This window comes from Ornithodoros turicata, chromosome 4, assembly GCF_037126465.1.
Source record: "Ornithodoros turicata isolate Travis chromosome 4, ASM3712646v1, whole genome shotgun sequence".
NCBI classification, from domain to species: Eukaryota; Metazoa; Arthropoda; class Arachnida; order Ixodida; family Argasidae; genus Ornithodoros; species Ornithodoros turicata.
Genome location: NC_088204.1, coordinates 70,819,305 through 70,843,084, shown reverse-complemented (window position 1 = coordinate 70,843,084; position 23,780 = coordinate 70,819,305). Strand labels below are relative to the sequence as shown.

At 47.6% G+C, this 23,780-nt stretch overlaps 1 protein-coding gene across 1 annotated transcript in view; it reads left to right on the top strand.

The window, feature by feature from the left end:
• The window catches only part of LOC135391810 (E3 ubiquitin-protein ligase XIAP-like), a 235,725-nt gene that overhangs the window by 28,882 nt on the left and 183,063 nt on the right, over positions 1-23,780 (top strand). Inside the window, exons 4-5 of the mRNA XM_064622281.1 lie at positions 14,352-14,551; positions 18,940-19,112. Coding sequence (XP_064478351.1) covers positions 14,352-14,551; positions 18,940-19,112 — 373 coding nt within the window. The remainder of the gene's footprint in view (positions 1-14,351; positions 14,552-18,939; positions 19,113-23,780) is intronic.

Genomic DNA, 23,780 nt, shown 5'->3' with positions numbered 1-23,780 from the left:
CCCAGGGCCGACGAGCCGCAAACACGGCGAAACACGTGTCCTCTGGTGCTGTCGCATCGTTCAATGAGTATCTGTTTCTCTACGTGCAGCCATAGAAGCCATTTTAATCTGTAAGTTTGAATTTCAAACACGTCTAGCATCATTTACTTATTTTTTTAATGGCTTTTCCCCCCTCTTTATAATTCACTGGCTTGCACTGTGGCATTGAGGAGTGCTCAGTCACCCTCCCAGGTGTATATCGCTCGCTGAGTGACCCCTGGTTTGCCAATCCCGAACGATGCGCAGCTACCCAGGGCCGACGAGCCGCAAACACGGCGAAACACGTGTCCTCTGGTGCTGTCGCATCGTTCAATGAGTATCTGTTTCTCTACGTGCAGCCATAGAAGCCATTTTAATCTGTAAGTTTGAATTTCAAACACGTCTAGCATCATTTACTTATTTTTTTAATGGCTTTTCCCCCCTCTTTATAATTCACTGGCTTGCACTGTGGCATTGAGGAGTGCTCAGTCACCCTCCCAGGTGTATATCGCTCGCTGAGTGACCCCTGGTTTGCCAATCCCGAACGATGCGCAGCTACCCAGGGCCGACGAGCCGCAAACACGGCGAAACACGTGTCCTCTGGTGCTGTCGCATCGTTCAATGAGTATCTGTTTCTCTACGTGCAGCCATAGAAGCCATTTTAATCTGTAAGTTTGAATTTCAAACACGTCTAGCATCATTTACTTATTTTTTTAATGGCTTTTCCCCCCTCTTTATAATTCACTGGCTTGCACTGTGGCATTGAGGAGTGCTCAGTCACCCTCCCAGGTGTATATCGCTCGCTGAGTGACCCCTGGTTTGCCAATCCCGAACGATGCGCAGCTACCCAGGGCCGACGAGCCGCAAACACGGCGAAACACGTGTCCTCTGGTGCTGTCGCATCGTTCAATGAGTATCTGTTTCTCTACGTGCAGCCATAGAAGCCATTTTAATCTGTAAGTTTGAATTTCAAACACGTCTAGCATCATTTACTTATTTTTTTAATGGCTTTTCCCCCCTCTTTATAATTCACTGGCTTGCACTGTGGCATTGAGGAGTGCTCAGTCACCCTCCCAGGTGTATATCGCTCGCTGAGTGACCCCTGGTTTGCCAATCCCGAACGATGCGCAGCTACCCAGGGCCGACGAGCCGCAAACACGGCGAAACACGTGTCCTCTGGTGCTGTCGCATCGTTCAATGAGTATCTGTTTCTCTACGTGCAGCCATAGAAGCCATTTTAATCTGTAAGTTTGAATTTCAAACACGTCTAGCATCATTTACTTATTTTTTTAATGGCGTTTCCCCCCTCTTTATAATTCACTGGCTTGCACTGTGGCATTGAGTGACCCCTGGTTTGCCAATCCCGAACGATGCGCAGCTACCCAGGGCCGACGAGCCGCAAACACGGCGAAACACGTGTCCTCTGGTGCTGTCGCATCGTTCAATGAGTATATATATATATATATATATATATATATATATATACGGCCGTGTATATAAACACGTGTGCTCTGGTGTTGTCGCACCGTTCCATGAGTATCTGTTTCACTGCGTGCAGCCATAGAGGCCATCTTAATATGTAATGTTGAATAACAGACACGTCTAGTGTCATCTGCTTGTTTATTTAATGGCCTTTTTCCTGCATTATAATTCACTGGCTTGCACTGTGGCATTGAGGAGTGCTCAGTCACCCTCCCAGGTGTATATCGCTCGCTGAGTGACCCCTGGTTTGCCAATCCCGAACGATGCGCAGCTACCCAGGGCCGACGAGCCGCAAACACGGCGAAACACGTGTCCTCTGGTGCTGTCGCATCGTTCAATGAGTATCTGTTTCTCTACGTGCAGCCATAGAAACCATTTTAATCTGTAAGTTTGAATTTCAAACACGTCTAGCATCATTTACTTATTTTTTTAATGGCTTTTCCCCCCTCTTTATAATTCACTGGCTTGCACTGTGGCATTGAGGAGTGCTCAGTCACCCTCCCAGGTGTATATCGCTCGCTGAGTGACCCCTGGTTTGCCAATCCCGAACGATGCGCAGCTACCCAGGGCCGACGAGCCGCAAACACGGCGAAACACGTGTCCTCTGGTGCTGTCCCATCGTTCAATGAGTATCTGTTTCTCTACGTGCAGCCATAGAAGCCATTTTAATCTGTAGGTTTGAATTTCAAACACGTCTAGCATCATTTGCTTATTTTTTTAATGGCTTTTCCCCCCTCTTTATAATTCACTGGCTTGCACTGTGGCATTGAGGAGTGCTCAGTCACCCTCCCAGGTGTATATCGCTCGCTGAGTGACCCCTGGTTTGCCAATCCCGAACGATGCGCAGCTACCCAGGGCCGACGAGCCGCAAACACGGCGAAACACGTGTCCTCTGGTGCTGTCGCATCGTTCAATGAGTATCTGTTTCTCTACGTGCAGAAATAGAAGCCATTTTAATCTGTAAGTTTGAATTTCAAACACGTCTAGCATCATTTACTTATTTTTTTAATGGCTTTTCCCCCCTCTTTATAATTCACTGGCTTGCACTGTGGCATTGAGGAGTGCTCAGTCACCCTCCCAGGTGTATATCGCTCGCTGAGTGACCCCTGGTTTGCCAATCCCGAACGATGCGCAGCTACCCAGGGCCGACGAGCCGCAAACACGGCGAAACACGTGTCCTCTGGTGCTGTCGCATCGTTCAATGAGTATCTGTTTCTCTACGTGCAGCCATAGAAGCCATTTTAATCTGTAAGTTTGAATTTCAAACACGTCTAGCATCATTTACTTATTTTTTTAATGGCTTTTCCCCCCCTTTATAATTCACTGGCTTGCACTGTGGCATTGAGGAGTGCTCAGTCACCCTCCCAGGTGTATATCGCTCGCTGAGTGACCCCTGGTTTGCCAATCCCGAACGATGCGCAGCTACCCAGGGCCGACGAGCCGCAAACACGGCGAAACACGTGTCCTCTGGTGCTGTCGCATCGTTCAATGAGTATCTGTTTCTCTACGTGCAGCCATAGAAGCCATTTTAATCTGTAAGTTTGAATTTCAAACACGTCTAGCATCATTTACTTATTTTTTTAATGGCGTTTCCCCCCTCTTTATAATTCACTGGCTTGCACTGTGGCATTGAGTGACCCCTGGTTTGCCAATCCCGAACGATGCGCAGCTACCCAGGGCCGACGAGCCGCAAACACGGCGAAACACGTGTCCTCTGGTGCTGTCGCATCGTTCAATGAGTATATATATATATATATATATATATATATATATATACGGCCGTGTATATAAACACGTGTGCTCTGGTGTTGTCGCACCGTTCCATGAGTATCTGTTTCACTGCGTGCAGCCATAGAGGCCATCTTAATATGTAATGTTGAATAACAGACACGTCTAGTGTCATCTGCTTGTTTATTTAATGGCCTTTTTCCTGCATTATAATTCACTGGCTTGCACTGTGGCATTGAGGAGTGCTCAGTCACCCTCCCAGGTGTATATCGCTCGCTGAGTGACCCCTGGTTTGCCAATCCCGAACGATGCGCAGCTACCCAGGGCCGACGAGCCGCAAACACGGCGAAACACGTGTCCTCTGGTGCTGTCGCATCGTTCAATGAGTATCTGTTTCTCTACGTGCAGCCATAGAAACCATTTTAATCTGTAAGTTTGAATTTCAAACACGTCTAGCATCATTTACTTATTTTTTTAATGGCTTTTCCCCCCTCTTTATAATTCACTGGCTTGCACTGTGGCATTGAGGAGTGCTCAGTCACCCTCCCAGGTGTATATCGCTCGCTGAGTGACCCCTGGTTTGCCAATCCCGAACGATGCGCAGCTACCCAGGGCCGACGAGCCGCAAACACGGCGAAACACGTGTCCTCTGGTGCTGTCCCATCGTTCAATGAGTATCTGTTTCTCTACGTGCAGCCATAGAAGCCATTTTAATCTGTAGGTTTGAATTTCAAACACGTCTAGCATCATTTGCTTATTTTTTTAATGGCTTTTCCCCCCTCTTTATAATTCACTGGCTTGCACTGTGGCATTGAGGAGTGCTCAGTCACCCTCCCAGGTGTATATCGCTCGCTGAGTGACCCCTGGTTTGCCAATCCCGAACGATGCGCAGCTACCCAGGGCCGACGAGCCGCAAACACGGCGAAACACGTGTCCTCTGGTGCTGTCGCATCGTTCAATGAGTATCTGTTTCTCTACGTGCAGAAATAGAAGCCATTTTAATCTGTAAGTTTGAATTTCAAACACGTCTAGCATCATTTACTTATTTTTTTAATGGCTTTTCCCCCCTCTTTATAATTCACTGGCTTGCACTGTGGCATTGAGGAGTGCTCAGTCACCCTCCCAGGTGTATATCGCTCGCTGAGTGACCCCTGGTTTGCCAATCCCGAACGATGCGCAGCTACCCAGGGCCGACGAGCCGCAAACACGGCGAAACACGTGTCCTCTGGTGCTGTCGCATCGTTCAATGAGTATCTGTTTCTCTACGTGCAGCCATAGAAGCCATTTTAATCTGTAAGTTTGAATTTCAAACACGTCTAGCATCATTTACTTATTTTTTTAATGGCTTTTCCCCCCCTTTATAATTCACTGGCTTGCACTGTGGCATTGAGGAGTGCTCAGTCACCCTCCCAGGTGTATATCGCTCGCTGAGTGACCCCTGGTTTGCCAATCCCGAACGATGCGCAGCTACCCAGGGCCGACGAGCCGCAAACACGGCGAAACACGTGTCCTCTGGTGCTGTCGCATCGTTCAATGAGTATCTATATATATATATATATATATATATATATACGGCCGTGTATATAAACACGTGTGCTCTGGTGTTGTCGCACCGTTCCATGAGTATCTGTTTCACTGCGTGCAGCCATAGAGGCCATCTTAATATGTAATGTTGAATAACAGACACGTCTAGTGTCATCTGCTTGTTTATTTAATGGCCTTTTTCCTGCATTATAATTCACTGGCTTGAACTGTGGCATTGAGGAGTGTCCAGTCACCCTCCCAGGTGTAGATCGCTGGCTGAGTGACTCCTGGTTGCCAATTCCGAACGATGCGCAGCTACCCAGCGCTGAGGAGCCGCAAACACGGCGAAACACATGTCCTCTGGTGCTGTCGCATCGTTCCATGAGTATCTGTTTCACTGCGTGCAGCCATAGAAGCCATCTTAATATGTAATGTTGAATAACAAACACGTCTAGTGTCATCTACTTGTTTATTTAATGGCTTTTTTCCCTGCATTATATATATATATAGATATATGCTTGTAGTGTATATATGTATATATATTTATATGTTTGTAAGTCAAACGTTGCCACGCCAGTACTGAACAGCTGTTTCGGCCTTCTTGGGCCTCATCAGCAGTACGCAGGCAGGCAACGTTTGAGCGGATGGCGTCAGAAAGTCACGTGGCACGTGATGACTCCCGTTAGGGTGTCCTAAGACACCTCTGAAAGCCCAGTGCAAAGCCAGTCAAGTGTATAAGGGGGGGGGGGAAATTAGCAGGAGCTCTTTGGCTGCACGTATAGCATATGTTTGTAAGTCAAACGTCGCCACGCCAGTACGGGACAGCAGTTTGGGCCTTCTTGGGCCTCATCAGCAGTACGCAGGCAGGCAACGTTTGAGCGGATGGCGTCAGAAAGTCACGTGGCACGTGATGACTCCCGTTAGGGTGTCCTAAGACACCTCTGAAAGCCCAGTGCAAAGCCAGTCAAGTGTATAAGGGGGGAAATTAGCAGGAGCTCTTTGGCTGCACGTATAGCATATGTTTGTAAGTCAAACGTCGCCACGCCAGTACGGGACAGCAGTTTGGGCCTTCTTGGGCCTCATCAGCAGTACGCAGGCAGGCAACGTTTGAGCGGATGGCGTCAGAAAGTCACGTGGCACGTGATGACTCCCGTTATAGGGTGTCCTAAGACACCTCTGAAAGCCCAGTGCAAAGCCAGTCAAGTGTATAAGGGGGGGAAAAATTGGCAGGAGCTCTTTGGCTGCACGTATAGCATATGTTTGTAAGTCAAACGTCGCCACGCCAGTACGGGACAGCAGTTTGGGCCTTCTTGGGCCTCATCAGTTGTACGCAGGCAGGCAACGTTTGAGCGGATGGCGTCAGAAAGTCACGTGGCACGTGATGACTCCCGTTAGGATGTCCTAAGACACCTCTGAAAGCCCAGTGCAAAGCCAGTCAAGTGTATAAGGGGGGGAAAAATTAGCAGGAGCTCTTTGGCTGCACGTATAGCATATGTTTGTAAGTCAAACGTCGCCACGCCAGTACGGGACAGCAGTTTGGGCCTTCTTGGGCCTCATCAGCAGTACGCAGGCAGGCAACGTTTGAGCGGATGGCGTCAGAAAGTCACGTGGCACGTGATGACTCCCGTTAAGGTGTCCTAAGACACCTCTGAAAGCCCAGTGCAAAGCCAGTCAAGTGTATAAGGGGGGGGGGAAATTAGCAGGAGCTCTTTGGCTGCACGTATAGCATATGTTTGTAAGTCAAACGTCGCCACGCCAGTACGGGACAGCAGTTTGGGCCTTCTTGGGCCTCATCAGCAGTACGCAGGCAGGCAACGTTTGAGCGGATGGCGTCAGAAAGTCACGTGGCACGTGATGACTCCCGTTAGGATGTCCTAAGACACCTCTGAAAGCCCAGTGCAAAGCCAGTCAAGTGTATAAGGGGGGGGGGGGGAAATTAGCAGGAGCTCTTTGGCTGCACGTATAGCATATGTTTGTAAGTCACACGTCACCACGCCAGTACGGGACAGCAGTTTGGGCCTTCTTGGGCCTCATCAGCAGTACGCAGGCAGGCAACGTTTGAGCGGATGGCGTCAGAAGGTCACGTGGCACGTGATACCTCCCGTCAGGGTGTCATAAGACACCTCTGAAAGCCCAGTGCGAAGCCAGTCAAGTGTATAAGGAGAAAAAAATTAGCCGGAGCTCTTTGGCTGCACGTATAGCATATGTTTGTAAGTCAGACGTCGCCACGCCAGTACTGGACAGCTGTTTCGGCCTTCCTGGGCCTCATCAGTAGTACGCAGGCAGGCAACGTTTGAGCGGATGGCGTCAGAAGGTCACGTCGCACGTGATGCCTCCCGTCAGGGTGTCATAAGACACCTCTGAAAGCCCAGTACAAAGCCAGTCAAATTGCCAGCCGCTTGGTTTACACACGGGGTTGACAAAAGATAAGGAACGGCCGCAAGACCGTAGGAGACGCTTTGGTCTTCCCTCTGCTTCTCTACACTCTTAAAATCAGGTGGTGGTGATAGGGCTTGCCGTTGTCGGCCTCACGCATGTGGGCAACGTGACGACTGATGCCCCGGGGGAATGTGCGCTCTGGGCCGACTTCTAAGGGAACTGTGCCGATATATGTCTGAAAGCGTCTGAGGAAAACCCAGGAAAAAGCCCAAACAGCACAGCCGAAACCGGGATTTGAACCAGGGTACCTCCCAGTCTCGACGTGACATGGCCAGCACGCTAACCACTGAGCCATTCATATGGACAAAAACAAAGGCTCTGCCTCCCCTGTTCAACAAACCGGGCGAGAACGTTGTCATTCGGGATGATGGTTGACTACGAGTCTGCTGTGTGGTGTAGTTAATTTTTAAGAGTGTACGGACTAGTTGACAGCGCTTGCGGCGCATTCGTCATCATCCATGATAGTAGCACGCTATCTGACCTACGGAACGACAGAACCGGCTGCGCTGTGTCCCAGTCGCTTTGAGATGGAATATCAACGCATCTCTTGCGGCTGTTCCGAAACTTCCGTCACCCCCGTGTGTCAACCAAGCGGATGAACACGAAATTGAGAGCCGGATAGCTGATCCAAAGAGCGGATTGGTGCACTGCTCCGCGCAAGAAATATGTAAACCGTAACCGATTAATTACTGGAAAAAAAATCACCAATCGTCGATGCGTTTTTTTTTCTTACAATATTTTTCGCTGAAGGTCCCGATGCGTGAAGCAGAGGTTCCGTAAGCGTCCGAAGTAAAAGCTAAAAGTTAAGATGTTTGTCTAATTAGTGAGCGTATATGCAAATGAGCCGCTCACTACTCAATTCATAGTCGATGTCCCAGGGATCTTTACCAAACAGAATTTTTTTCGATAGCGCCACCTGTTCACGAATTATTCAGCCGGGGGATTTTCGTGAAACACCCTGTATACATCCCCTATTCCATTATAGGTGCAGCTCGAAACTAGGATTTTACGGCTACAGGCGATGTTCTTTACCGCGGCAACCTTCTTTGTATGTGTTTGTGTGTGTGTGCGCGCGCGAGGCTGTCTGAGAGAGGATGATAGCTTACTGTTAATATCATTGAAATAGTTGAAATGACAACTGAGTCAGTTGTCTTTGTTTGAGCCAGTTGTCACATTGCACCTAGGTCAGGCTGACCTAGGTGCAACGCAAACCGTATAAAGAACAATGTCAAGCTCTCGACGCAGGCGGTACAAAAAAGCAACGAAAAAAGAAACAAAAAACTAAACGGCTGACAGCATTTATTTAACAGACAAAAGCTATAGACTTTGTGCAGTTGCACTCAGGAAGTGCAGTCGACTGCACGAAAAGCCAGTCTTTTTTTTTTCTGATGTTTCTGATGACCCCCCCCCCCCCAATCTGTCAAACCTAAACTGACCTAACGTCACTAAGGTGAGGTGCGCGCCTTCTGGAAGCTACTGCAAAAAACAAAAACCATGTTAAACAGATGTTCTGAACCGTCTTCTTTTTTTTATGTTTAGTTATGTGCAAAGTAGCACATCAAAAGCAGTCCAAGCAGCACAATGTACTGAAAGTCGAGTGCAATAGGTGTGGACAGGTATTATTTTTTCTTTTTTTGTTGATTTCGTGTTAGCACCGCGAAACAACTGTGGGTATGAGCGGCGTACAGATGTGGAGAGATGGAGAGAGGACAGCAGGAAGGAGGGGACGGGGGGTTAGTATGCGTCCTGGGCCAACTCCATGCGGAACTGTGCCGACATTCGTCTGGAAAGTCTTCGGAAGACCCAGGGAAAACCTCAGAGAGCACAGCCAGAGGTGGGATTCGAACCCACCACCACCCAGTCTTCGGCACGACCTTGGCTACCATCAACGAGCGGGACGCCTTGACGCGCTCGGCCATGCCGCTGGTGGTGAACGTGTAGATGAAATGCCTTGAACAGACTCCGGGGGGGGGGGGGGGGTGAAACTCGTGAACATTGATAAGACACATACCGTCCACCCCTATTTCACTCGACTTTCAGTACATTGTGTTGCTTGGGAAGGCGCCGTCAGTCGCAATGGTGATTGCACGGTCTTTCACCTAGGTGATTCACCAACTTGGTATCTCTAGTTGTAAAAGCAGTAGATACGCTCACACGGTTTATTTGCGGCTGTAACAAGTACATGTACAGGCTATCCTTGCAGGTGTTTTATCAGGCTTAGCGCAGAGATCTAAGTAAACAATACTGTCGTCACCCTTCCACGGCGTTATCAAACAACAGGCTTGTACAGGATGCTCGAAGAAGCGTATTTAAGTTACTGAGTACATGATAAAAAGTATCGAAGTAGAGTACTAAACGATCACAAATGTAACTCTTCAGATTGAGGATGCCATGATGAAGTTACATGTTGTGAAATTTTCTATCAAACAAATACGCACACACGGAAGATAAAAACAGATACCTGTGATGAAGGAGCGGAAGAATCGGACGTGTCCTGTCATGTGTTTTACGTTGTCCGGTGTTTCCGGTTAAAACTAAAATCGTGTGAGTCAAGCTGCGATGATTGCAGGGATGAACAACGGAACTCCGACAGGTGTCAAAAAATGCCGGCCTCAGGTTTTATTTACTCTTTCTGAGTTTCAATGAGTTACAAATGGGACTATGAGGGCGTACCCTGTATAACAGACGCAGCAGTAGATACACAGAAGTACATGAATATAACAAGCCTTGTGGGAAAGCAAGAGAAAAAAAACATTGACATACAATTGACAAAAATACATTGACAAGGAAAGTGAAACATTATGGTGCAACCTGTAGTAAGCAAAGAGCATTACCGACGTAGATAACGCAATTGCATAAGTCATATAAAGGGTGTCTTATGCCGAGAAAGAAAGGAGGACAGCATTACTAAATCATACAGCTTTCGTGTCCCACTACCATTGCGATAGATATAGACGGGAATATCTCTCAAATTGAAAAAAAGAAGACAGGGTTCTGATATGCAAAGGTAGGGAATTCCATACCTTGGAACCAAAGAGAGACATTGAAAATATTCCATAATTTGTACGTGAAGGAGGAAGTTGAAGCATGTCAGGCTGATGACGTAGGCTGTACAATGTATGAACACGATTGAGAGAGATCAAGTGGTTCGTGATAGCCCCATGGATCAACTTTACATGAAAAGTGCGATTTTATGCTTAACAAGAGAATAAATATCTTGTACTGACAAACACTGAAACGCAAACGCTATTGATTCGCAAGGGGGTATGAACAACATAACCCTCAGGGCCCTCCTTTGGGAGTGTAAAATAGGAAGAAGGGTGGAGGGATAAGTCAGCCCATAGACCTCCAGAGGCGTACGAAATATTGGAGTGGACTACAGCATGGTAAACCATTAGATGCGCCTGAATAGAAAGAAATTGTCTTAACTTAGAAAGTGCGAACAAAGCGGAGGAGATTTTAAGTCGGACAAACTTAACATGATCATTCCATGCTAGGTTTTCATGTAAAATAACGCCGAGAAATTTGACTGAAAAGACTCTGCTGAGAGGGCGACCTGCGAAGTATAGCTTTTCCTGGTCTAGGTTCAAATATTTTTGTCGGGGGCGACACATTACGTATGTAGTCTTCTCAATATTTGGAACCAGTTTGTTTGCAGGAAGCCAGATGGAGAACCGACGTAAAACGTTATTTGCCTTTGCAAACAAGCTCGTAGTGTTAGAAGCGTCAATAAAAATGTTAGTGTCGTCTGCGTAAAGGAAACCGTCTTCATGTAGGTAATCATGTAATTCATTAACATAGATAAGAAATAGGAAAGGTCCCAAAATAGAGTCTTGAGGGACGCCTGTTGTCAGTGCTCTAATGCAAGAATTAGAGAAGCTGAGTGATACGTATTGTTTCCGGTTTTCCGAATAACTTGTTAATAAGTTCAAAGCTAAGCCACGTATACCATACCTCTCAAGTTTTTTAAGCAGGATCTGATAATCAATTAAATCAAAAGCTTTTGTCAAGTCGATAAAGATGCTCATGGTAAGTAGTTTTCCTTCGATATTAATCTTTTCAGTGGCATTTACCGACGCTAAGGTTGTGGATTTCCCCGGGCGAAAACCGAACTGGAATGGATGTAGTAATTAATGTTTTTCGAAAAAGAATTCAAGCCTCAAGAACACTAATTTTTCGAACACCTTACTAATAGACCTTAGGTACTACCTAGGGGGTGACTGACATGGGTCCTTAAAGGAGCACAGAGGGCCACCCAAAGAAATTTCAGATTATGAGGTCTGATGAAAGCGTGTGTGTCATTTTACCGGATAGCACGAAATGTTTTGATGTGTGCAATTTGTTTCCCAGAAAAAAAAATACTCACATAAACATGGCTCCGCGCGTTCACCCTTAACTTGCCACTCCAGGAATAACGAGGATGAAGAGGTATGATGCCACGTCACCGATGACGTTATTAGGGGAACTCGTTCTGGTTCGCCGGTCAGTGGGGTCAGCGCCTTGTCCCTTTGCCGCCGTAAACCAGTTTTGCCAGTTCTCCCGGAGAAATGGGGATAGAAGGAGCGGCCGAATCATTACCGAGCCAGAAGAATGGCTTTTTAAGAATTCCGAACAGCCGAGTAGCAGGTGACAGTGAAATAGCAGACATTTCTCTAGACCAGTCAGCGAGCGTTCTCCTGATAGCATCAGCGCGAGGTTCCAGGCAGATCACAGGCTGGTACTGCCCTTCACCACCGTTGCGCACGGTCGCTTCTTGCGGCGTACTTTAAATTCAATTGCTGCGATAATTATGACTCTGTGGTGTGAATTACTTCGCATGGTGCATCTTACTGGCCAACACTCTTAGAAAAAAGGGAGTATGGGAAACTCCCTCGGGGGTGTTCACGCTCGTCACACATATGACTCCCTTTGTGGTGTTCACGCTACTCCCCTAGTAAGGGTGTTTTCTTGACTCCCTTGCTAGGGGTGTTCCCTTTCTGAGGCAGTCCCCTCGGCTCCCCTCCCTGGGGGTGTCCCACTGACACCCTTCCTGCAGGTGTCCCCTTGACTGCCCTATATCCAAGCACATTACAGAGAACACTAAGCACACTGTTTTCCACTCTCCCATTAAGTGATGTTACTTCATTGGTCTTTCTTTTTTTTATTATTGTTTGGCTACTGATCTCCGTTGCACCACGTTACAAAAAAAAAAGACTCCCTGGCCCCAAAACGCCAACAGGTGCAGTGGCCCTTCGTCCCTGTATTGCTCAAGAATCTAGATAGTCCCACAGAACTATCGAAGCGGAACATCCCCTAGAGACCGTCATTGGGATTGCAGTATTATACGACCCAAAATTTAAGACTCGCACCCAGAGTACAAAGGAGCGAAACACTTTCGTAACGCTAACGGACATTACGCCTCTTAGCACTTAACTTTACAGAACAGATATCCCTTTCTATCGGACACCGCGTTTCTTACTTGACCTGCCGCTTCCCTTGTCATTAGAGAGTATTTCCACGGACATTTTCCCTCGAATCAAACTGCCGATCCGAGTGTTAAATATAATTATAACAAGAAAGACCGCATTGTAGAGGCGGCATCTTTATGAGCACAAGAAAACAAGATGTAGGCACGAGCATGCTTGGAAAGTTGCACTAGCTGTTCCTCAGTATGTAATGTGGGACACTTTCCACGGATATCCGCCACCAACGCCTTTTTTTGCACAGTCAGCACTTGCGAAATGTAAATGTCCTCTGCCGACAACTACTTTGGCCGTTTCAGACACAGGCTTGTTCATCTTTTCTTTCATTAGTTGCAGGTGTGTCTCGATAATTTTAACAAATGAATAAAACTACGAGGCTTCATTGTTGCATATAATCAGGAAGAACCTCGCCATAAACATTGGGGAGTGAGGCAAACACCCCTCCATGAAGGGAGTGCACGCAACACCGCTCATTAAATACGATCATGGACGGGGGTCGCTGCAACGCCCTCTCCGTTCGCGAGGGTGTCCGTGCACCATTTGACTCCCTTTTTTTTTTCTAAGAGTGAACTTAACAGTGTTATAGGAAGAAAACAGAGTGTTAAAAATGACTTCCGTGCTACTTTAAGAATTAAGGTGATTCAATAGTTCAATAGTTCATTGAAAACATCAAAAACATATATATGAGCGAATAAAGGACCGGGAGGGCAGGCCCTGTAAATCGATCCTTATAAATAATCAATGATGTATAAAATAAGCATGTGGGGAAACATTATTACACGTAAAAATTACATTCAACATTACATAAGACAGTACTACATGCTACAACACATTCTTACACATATTACATTGCTGCTATAAAAAGAAAGCAAAAGAAGAAGAAGAAAAAAAAGAAAACATATGTCAGTGTCAGCTAAGCATTAACACAAGATTCAACACAAGATAAGCATTCACCCCTTTCCTGAGTCACTGTGAAGCCATATGAGGTTGAAAGTCCCGCGGAATTCGGGGAGAAACCGGGCTACGCCCGAATTTTAGAAAATTGGTTCGGGGTGCAAATATAGTGAAAAATCAGGTTTAACCCGAAAATGAAGAACCCTATAAACGAAGTACTGTATCCGTAAAGCTTGACAAACAACCTATCGGTGCAATACGGACTCGACCACGTCTGCATGTCAGCTAAAATTCCCACATCTCAACGTGAAGAAATGCGAACTGGTTGTTGATGTTGAGTTTCCATTTTTATGCACAAACCCCGACAGGCTGATAAACGACGACGGAATTTTACAAATAAGGTGTTCTTCGTCAGCCAAGATATTTATTTATTTGTCTATTTAGCGTACGTCGAAGGCCCCAAGGGGGCATTAGATGACGGAGTGGTGAGTTCCTAGTCAGAGACAGTATCACTACTATACATGTTATGAAAAGAGTTAGCGAAATACTACACACTAGATAAGAAGACAGAAGAATATTAAGTTACTTGAGAATGACAAAATGCGTGACATGGATTATGACAGAGCCTACATATTATCAAGATAGTTCTCAGAGCAATAGAGAAGAAGACGTAATAATGTTATCCTATGGAAGCACAATCTATACGCTCTCCATTCGCGGACTACCACTGGCAAATATATATCTCTGATGTTGTGTCGGGGTGTAGTTTGCAAACTTACTGACTCGTCACAATTACATTTCTAGACTCCGTGGGGTAACCCCAAGTACTGTCCCAGACGACTTCCGGTTCCTACCAAACGAACTGGACTTGTTCTTAAAATGTTACCCACCGAAGAATGGTGAATGGAAAGACACCACACGTCGACTGAAGAGCTACGGGAATGCTTCAGGCATTTGCAGAAGCATACGGGGCGGTCTCTGCTACGCAGGGCTTTACGCGACAGGTAAGCAGTTTTCATACCCGACACTAACCCGGGTTGTGATATTTCCTTCCGCTTTCACTCGGATTAACCCATAAAGGGCTGTTATGTGAAATGATCTAAACCTGCCACTGAAGCCTCTAGCATGGCTAACCTTTCCCTTTGTTTTTCTTTTTCACTATTAAACATATCCTCCCTGAACCTGCATTCCAAGTTAAAAAGCAAAACTGGTACCACAGATATAAAAAATCGGTACTCGTGCGGCTGTGCCCCTTTTGGTAGATGTCATGTCCAGCGTAATGGGCACGTGAGAGGACACGTGCCTACGAGGACTAATACGAATAGCAGAGGCTCGTGCTCATTTGGCGTTACAGGTCGACGTCGAGGTCTCCCGTTTAATGGGACATGTATAAAAACAAGTATTTTTCACCTGAATATTCTGACGTGCAATGCAATATGTGTGCACCTAATATACAGTGAGTAAGCGCTAACTGTGGACACAATTTTATAACGTACGGAAATATTTTCGTTTGTTCAATTGCAATAAATGGCGTCATATTGCAATTCAAATGCGCCACCTTATGGACGCACCAGCAGCCTCCTGGATCGCTGCCCAAATGAGATTTATAATTACAAGTGAGAAGTTCGTGCGCGATGACCACATGGCATTGGTACCGTTGCTGAATTCAGAAGCAGTTCTACAAACATAACGCGAGGAAATAGCCACCGGAAATAAGATATTTGGTGGTCATTCTGTGACTCTGGTAAGAAGCGCGTATTCCCCCTTAGAAAAAAAAATGCAGTAGAGAGAAAGGGCCACCACAGTGCTCCCTGCGACAAGGAGAAAAACAAATGTGTCACATGACTTTCCTTGTTCTATCCCTCGGTACTAACAACCATGTGCTAGCAAAACTACCAACCACATCTTCATCTCCTAAAAAAAAAGGTTCCTCATCCCAGGAGGAGGAAGGAGGGTACATCACATCATCACAAAATCATCGATAATAAAAATTGGCTGTACCCTTTGGCGCACTGCTTCGTATGAAATGCGATAGCATTATTAGCATTGCAGTAAATGAAGAACAATGACTCCGTTTTGTTTGCGAGAGAAGCATACGTTCGGGAGCTTTAGCAGGTTGGCACCACTCCACAGAAACGACACGATAAAGGAAGCTGTCCAAACAAAGATCGGCAACGTGACGTAAGCCGATTGACTTATCATATTTTCCCAAGGTTGCCGTTGAGAGCTCCCGATGTGCTAAAACTCGATGTTCATTCCTTAGGCCATGAACCGCATCACCATACACGATCACTCAGACGACTCCTCTTCGTCTGGGTGATCTTCAGTTCTATAGCGATGCAGATAACGGGTTTGTGGGTAGTCGCACGTACTTCTCGCGAAACCACAGGCTCTCATTGCACCGTTGCGTCTGGTCGGTACATTCACATCACCCACGATGTCCACATTGAACGTCTCCTTCATATAGTCGATAAACCACCCATTGTTGCCGTTTCTGATAATGATAAGGTATCCGCAGGACACACCATGAGCGGCACGACGGTACAGTGCACATTTTTCAGCTCGGGAAACTTTAGTTGCGTTTTCGGAGCTCATGACAGGAGAGCCCAAGCAGCGGCGCCGCTAGGAAATTTTTCAGGGAGGGGCAAGATCTCCGACCCGGGCGTCACTGCACAGTCCCACATTATGTAAGACAGGTCGTGTCCTCTTTGCGGGTGGCGGAACGAAAATACAAGAACTACGGCGGGAACTTTCAGAGACGTACAGTCTTCACAACGTCGGCAGGGCTCTGGCGAAGTCACGAAAAAAACAAAAAAGGTCTGAGGGGGGGGGGGGCAAGTGCCCCCTTGCTCCCCCTCAATGGCGCCCACGATTCCAAGTGAGGAAGAGTTTCATGTTGTCTCGTGAAATGTTTGGCGAGAGTTAGACAGCGACAATGATGGTTCTACTTGATAGTGCTCTCGATTGCACACATGTCTCCAGCTTCTCGCACCGTTTTGATGGGCAGATGCCGTGGAGTGACCGCATTTTTTCCTTGCATAGCGCAAAGTTCGACACCAGCCGCTCTGCTCTCTTGGCACGTGCGGAACGACATGCATCTGCGTGTCTCACACGGATCATCAGACATGACAACATGCACAAGGTGTTGCGGTTGTGATTTACGACAGGAGCACACTACCTTGTTGTAGGTCGCGCCTTGCAATTTATGAATGCTCATGGCGTTGGCCTAGACGAGAGGATAGTGAACGTGTTTGCGGGTGACACCCGTTTTCACTCTCTCCCTTTCTCTTTTTTCTTTTTCTTTTTTTTGACATCATGGTGGCGGCCGTTTTCATGTTGATGAAACCCTGTCCAAACTGAGAGTTTGATGGCACGTAGCGAAGCGGCCTCTATTTTAGCGGTGCGACCCGCTACGTTACCAACAAACCGGAGCCATAGACGGAGAATGAGGCCTACTTCATCGTTCTCAGTGAATTTGAGAGTCTCCATCGTACCGCTAACGATGCCGTCGCACACATCAAAAATCGTCGTGATCACGTCGTTTAAACTGTAACTGCGTGGTGTCGGAGGTGGTATTGACGATATAACGAAACGCACTGTGCTGTCAATAGGGGGTTTCAGCAGGTCGCAAGTGCTCAACGAAAACAATACAATAGAGGAAGCTGTCAAAAGAAAGATCCATAACAGGATGCCTGCCACTTCAAACAAATGAGGGCTTATCGTGTTTTGGAAACCGCTATCATGAAGACCTTACAACCTGCTAGATCACCGCCCGCAGAGACGTTTCTTATCTGCCGAGGTGCGCAATAACATACGAGGCGCAGTTTACATACCAGGGAGAGCTAACGCATCGCAAGAGTGAAAATGCTCCTCTCCACTGACACTACACTACCGAAACCCTAAAGTGCGTTAAAGAAGTGTTTTTTCGCTTTAAAAAAAATGCTGGTTGAAGTTCTGCGATTGTTCCCGTAAATTTGATTGTGCAGTGGCAGTATACAGCGCAGAGCTAAAATATTTTGCATGGTGGCTCCTGATGTACAGTTGGACAGATGAGTGCGAAGGTTCCGGGCCACGTTAAATATCACCTCATTGCTTCTTTATGGGCAGCGCAAAGCAGCAGACATGCAGTTTTTGTTGACGGCGTACATTAACAACAGCTTGTAATTGCACAGCAGAAAAGGACATGCATGTGACAGAGAACACTTAATATTGTTAATCTTCTAGTAAAACAGTGTCGTATATTAAAAGGGAGTCTGGCCATTAATGGGACCGGCCTATACCTGAGGCTACACCCACTTTTTGAGGCATATAGCCAATCACAGGTCGAAATACAGTTGTCTATTATTACATCCATCCATACTTATATACCTCACCCATATTTACTGGGTGCCATCATTTTGGAGAAAATTGATGGATTTGGATTGAAACGGATATCGCTGGTGAGAGATCAAAACGGCGGATTTTGCGCCCACTTTCATCAACGCCGTCTGCATGGGGAGAGGCATGTTGGGAAGGCTCAGAATTGCAGAAATGGTTGTTGGCACAAGTGATTGGTCAGGAGAGCGGAACAATCGATTCCTCGTAGCAGACGACTGCGAGAGGTTTTAAATTGCATAGTGTAAGTAGATCGCATCAAAAATTTGCAAAGATGTATGTATAAATAAAATTCAATTATATAATGCAAAATCCTACGTATGGGTCGTCCTTCTTGCTTTTCTTGGGATCACGGTCTGAACTAGGCCTAGGTTTAGCGACGAAGCATCCCATTTTCGAGTAAATTATGATGGCGGAGCGAAAGTTAAAATTTTTTGTCACAAAATCTCCCCTTCGCCGTTTCAAGCACCATCCTCCATTTTGGAGAAAGTTTGGGCTCGAACCTCCCCTAGCCCCCCCCCCCCCCCCCCCCCCCGTGGCTACGCCACTGTTTAGGTGGTATCGGATCGCAATCAGCCTGGGCGGCGATCTTGAACTTACACATAGCGATAGTTATCGTTTAAAGTTCGCGCACTCGAAAGCCGTTTTGATTGGCTCACTCGAGAGCTCGTGGCGAATCACGGGACAAAGTAATTGGAAGTCTCGCCGGCAATGCCAATTTCGTCAGGGTCAAGAGGCGAAGCAGGGAAGGGCCGTTTCAACCGGAAGCTGGCTATTGGTTTCGAATTCGATGGTTTTGATGTTTTATGGGGGAAAAAATACGAATGAATTTTACGAAGCTTTTTTGGTGTTTTCTTGCAAGCAATCTCCAAGTGGATATCACATTAACTGTACAATTAAAAATTCCTCGTGGACACCACCTTTAAGGACAGCCAGATAGACGACCGGAAAATGTATATTCTGCTCCAAAAAACTTGCGTTGAAATGTTTAATGTTTGCACTTCCGGATTCATTTCAGACAACATAACCACCTGTTTCCACTGTGGTGGTTGCCACGCCGATTGGACAGACGCCGATGATCCCTTTGTTGAACACAGCCGTTGGTATCCCGAATGCCAGTTCGTCCGTTTCATTGGGGGCGATTACGCTGTGAACTACATCAGGAGACAACACGAGGAGTATCTCCGGACGGTAAGACATAAATTGGACAGCTAATTCAACGGAAATGATTTCTTTCTTGCCCAATGACATTTACTATCAAGTACTTAAAGGGATGAAAGGTCATCCCACGTTATCCCATATAAACGTAAAAGACGGTTCTTATATCGGCGCCAATATCAACTTCCATTGAAAGTTTCACAGCGAAAAGAGTAAGAGAAGCGAAAAAAAAAAAAAAAAATGGGCACCGCACATACCGAAACACGCGCGGCTCTCACATCATGCGCACGCCGCCGCCAGTGAGGCAAGGCACGAGAAGTCACGTGCTTACGGCTGCCAATTGGAATGGACGCATATCTGAGCTCTCTGACGTCGGCGCTTTGTTCGCGAGTGTGTTCGAGGGCTTGTATCTCGCTAAGTATGAGACACAGAAGATATAATTAGTTTTTCTTCAGTATTTCAGCGTGCAGTACTACGCGTCTATGATGTAATGTACCACATCTGTGAAAGTGTCCCAACCCCTTTAAGCTAAAAATCTGTGGGCAGCGCTGATGGCAAAACGGAGGGCTCGGATAGAACACGGCAGACGGGGCTTTTACTCTGCCTTCTCCGCCATTATTGAGTATGAAACATGTTACGGAATTCCTCTCTACACATGTGCAAGTGCATGTTACAGGTCGGAGTTATTATAAATAAATATGCGAACGGTACGCTATGTGCAAGAGTGTATGAATACCGTGAAGTTGTCTGTACTTTGTCGTGTTACAATTACAATTCGCACTGTCCACTCAAGATCGTGGTTTGAAACAGACTTTTAATGGAGACGGCACTCCTTGTGCTCGTGAAGCAGATACGCTTGGATTTGTTTTACTTCTCAAAGATATGCTCTACGTTGCAGGAAGGCACCCAAATACGTTATACTTTCAAATACGTTGGGGAGTTCGGCGGCTATGGCCCTAGAATCTTTGTTGCGTGACGTACCAGATTTCACCTGCCTAATTTGCTTCACAGATTTCAGATCATCAAATGTTTGTTCCCTGAGGATAGCGCTTACATCCTTTAGTATCACCGCCAATTCTAAGGGGGGGAATATGTTTGTTATATAAGAAAGAACTGGAGGCGAAAGGTTAGCTACCGCTACGGCGGCTTGCTATTCCCAGGAAAGAAAAGAAAGGAAAAAAGGACGGAAAGACAAATAAAAAGAATAACACATAAAAAACACAGAAAAAGAAAAACAAACGAAAAGGGAAACAAACAAAAGGAAGACAAACAAAAGGTAAACAAACGAAAGGTAAACAAACGAAAGGAAAACAAACAAAAACAAAACAAACAAACAGAACGCAAAACGAACACGAAATTGGTCACTGTTCTCCCAGAAGGCCACTGATCCGAACAAACTGAAGAAGTGGCTTTGTTACCTGACTATATTGTGTGGAGCCTAGCAGCGTAGCTAGGGACAAGTCAGGAATCCCCAGACGAGTGATGCGCGACCGTAGGATAAGACGATGTTGGCGGTAACGGGTGCAGTGGAGCAGCAAGTGCGGGATGTCTCCTTCGACCTTCGACGTGACAGGTGGGCCACTTTGGTGACAAAAGGTGGCCCATCTTAAACAGAGCAGTGGAGTACGCACCACATTCAGTCGAAGCCTGTGGAGCAAGGACGCTTCCTCCCTGGGGTAGCGGCCTACTAGTGTGTGGGTCATCGAACGGGCAATCGAGCGCAGAAAAGGGTTCGTCCTGGCAGCGTCTTGAAAAAAGGCCTGAGAGCTATTTCTGCAGTAGCGGTGAATGGCTAGTCGCAGGCAGACGGCGTAAGCAGGACAGAAGTGGGAGGCGCAGTTGCACGAGCACTCCTGGCCGCAGAATCGGCAAGGGCATTCCGCGAGATGCCAACGTGACTCGGAATCCACCGGAACCACCGGAAAATGCAGATGATTATCCATCGGACGCCACCGAGCCGTCACTGAAAACCTCCATTCGGTTTCAGTGCACGGAGTGGAGATGTTGCAGCGTTAGTTGGCATGCCACTACAGCTGGGACATAGCTCTTCTTCAGAAGACCAGGAATGGACGTGTGCACGGGGGCAGACTTAAGGTCCACAGTAGCTTCGTATAGGAGACCAAGGTATGCGATAGTGGGATTTGTCCTTGTAGGCGCACAACAGCTTGGCCGTACGCAGAAGCAGGGCAATGCTGCGTAACATCACGAAGGTGGTGACATGGGTGCCGGACAAGACAGCGTGTGTAAATTTGGAGGTTGCCATGTCCCGGATGATGAGTACGGAAGGAACCCGCGCTTCGGCGATAGCAGAGAGAGTTTCCGTGGTCTTCGGGATTCCCAAGCAAGTGCGCAGGCTACGAGCTTAAAGATTAAGCAATTGCCGTTCCTTGACGGGGGAAATACCGTGCAACACAGGCAAGCGGTAGCGTAAAATGCCCATAATGAGAGAGGTGTGTACTTGGAGGAGGTCGGTGCAGGAAGGACCCCATGAGGACCCACAGAGGCGGCGCAGCGCGTTAATATAAAAGCCTGTGGTGGCACAGAGGGCAGTAATTCTCTCGAGACCATGTTAGACCCCGATCAATGATGACGCCAAGGTGCTTGCACACGGGAACGAACGGCAGTCTTGATCCTGTCAAGAAGAGGGGGTAGCTGCAGAATGAGCGCCGCATGAATGCCAGAGCCACGGTTTTAGTTGGCGATACCGATAGTCCTCGATCAGCGAGATATGACACAGTAGCGTCTAGAGCAGATTGTAAGCGGCGTTGCATGGTATCCCGCCGCACAGCAGAAGTCCATATGCAAATATCATCCGCGTATATGGTGATGTGGGTATGGTTAGGCAGTTCAAGGGGCAGGTGCGCTATGATGACATTGAACAGAGGGGGGAGGGATATGTTTAATAGAGTGAATAAAATAAAACAGAAATGTCAGCGAGGCTAGAGGGGCTTAGAACACTGCCCTGCGGAACCCCGCGGCGCACAGGGAACGTGGCGCTATCGCTCTCTCGCGTACGGACAAATAGGGATCTCTCCGAAAGAAAATCGCGTAGCCATGAGAGTGTGCAACCACCCAGCCCGGCTTCCTGAAGCGATGCTACTACTACGCTGTGAAGAACACTGTCGTAGGCTTTTGCGACGTCAAGAAAAAGATTAGCAATGAGCCCCTCCGACTTCGCCTGTTGCACAGAGGAAACGAGAGCTATCACATTATCGGTAGCTGATCTTCCTTGGCGGAATCCGACCATTACCTCAGGGTAGAATTGTGTGCTTTCGAAGGGCCAGTTCAGCCGGGCGTACACCATGCGCTCCATGACCTTCCCGACACAACTGGTAAGAGCGACTGGGCGAAAGGCGTCCAGAGCGTGCGGGGATTTGCCAGGCTTCAACAGAAGCACCACCATAGCACGCTTCCAATCATGTGGGAATACTCCATCTCGCCAGCAACGGTTGCAGATCGTCAACAGTGCGCTGCGGGCACACTGGAGGAGATTCTGGAGAGCTTTGTAGGAAATGCTATCAGGCCCAGGAGAAGTATGAGACGGGGATATCCGAAGCGCAGTGTCTAATTCATGGGACGAGAAGGGAGCGTCCAGAGAAGGCTCCTGCGAAGAGCCCAGGACAACCGTGATAGCACGAGTCGACGAATCCGCTGATAGTGGTATGGCGGGCCCGGTCGCTGTGGTGAGGATGGCACAATAGTCATTCGCAACCTGACGTTCCGAGTGAGCGTTGGCAATTGCGAGGGCTTGAAATGGGTGCCGCTGGGCCACTGGTGTCGAAAGCCCCTTAATCACGTTCCATATGTTCCATATTTTTGATAGCGGTGTGCGCGGAGACAGAAATGTTGCAAACCGGCGCCAGCGAGTAACGGCAAGTTTAACCAAGTGACGGTGTATGAGTTTCTGGACTCGTCGAGCTTGAACAAGGTGGCAGCGGAGACCAGTGCGGCCAGCCTTGCGTTCAGCGCGGCGACGGACAGCACGCAATCTTCTCGTATTCAGCATCTACTGCCGAGAAAGAAGCGGGAAGGCGTCGTTCAGTAGAAGCGCCCTTCACAGCATCTACTACGGTTCGACAAAAGACAGAGATGGGTGCAGTCCCGACTGGCTGGTTCGCAAGGGCCGACCTAACGGTGCAGCGGAACGCGGCCCAGTTCGTAGACTTAACAGGACTCGCTTGATGGGAACCTTGCACACCAGAGATTCCAATCAAGACAGGGAGGTGGTCGCTGCCAAGTGCGTCGGCTACGGTCTGCCAAGAGAAACGTCGCACTATGGATGATGACACAACGGTGAGATCCAAGCATGACGAGAGGCGTCGTGTTGAATGAACGTCGAGGATCCGTCGCTAGGGACGCAGAGACGCATTCGTGCGAACAGGGCCGACAATTGACGACCCCCGAGAGTCACAGTGCGTGCTGCCCCAAAGTTCGTGTTGCGTGCTGAAATTCCCACACAGAATATAGGGAGGGGGGGAGGTTGGTAAGTATGTCTTCAAGATGGTGCACATTATAAGTAGACGCAGGTGGCAGGTATAGCGAAACGACAGCGACGTTCATGGACGCAGGACGTACAGTGCAGCTGACATACTCGCCCGTACCAACAGGTTGCAGTGGTCGGCCGATAACAGGTAGATCGGAGCGGACAAAGATTGCTGCCAAATTGCGCTCTTCATGAGGTCGGGAGACGAAGGTTGTGTA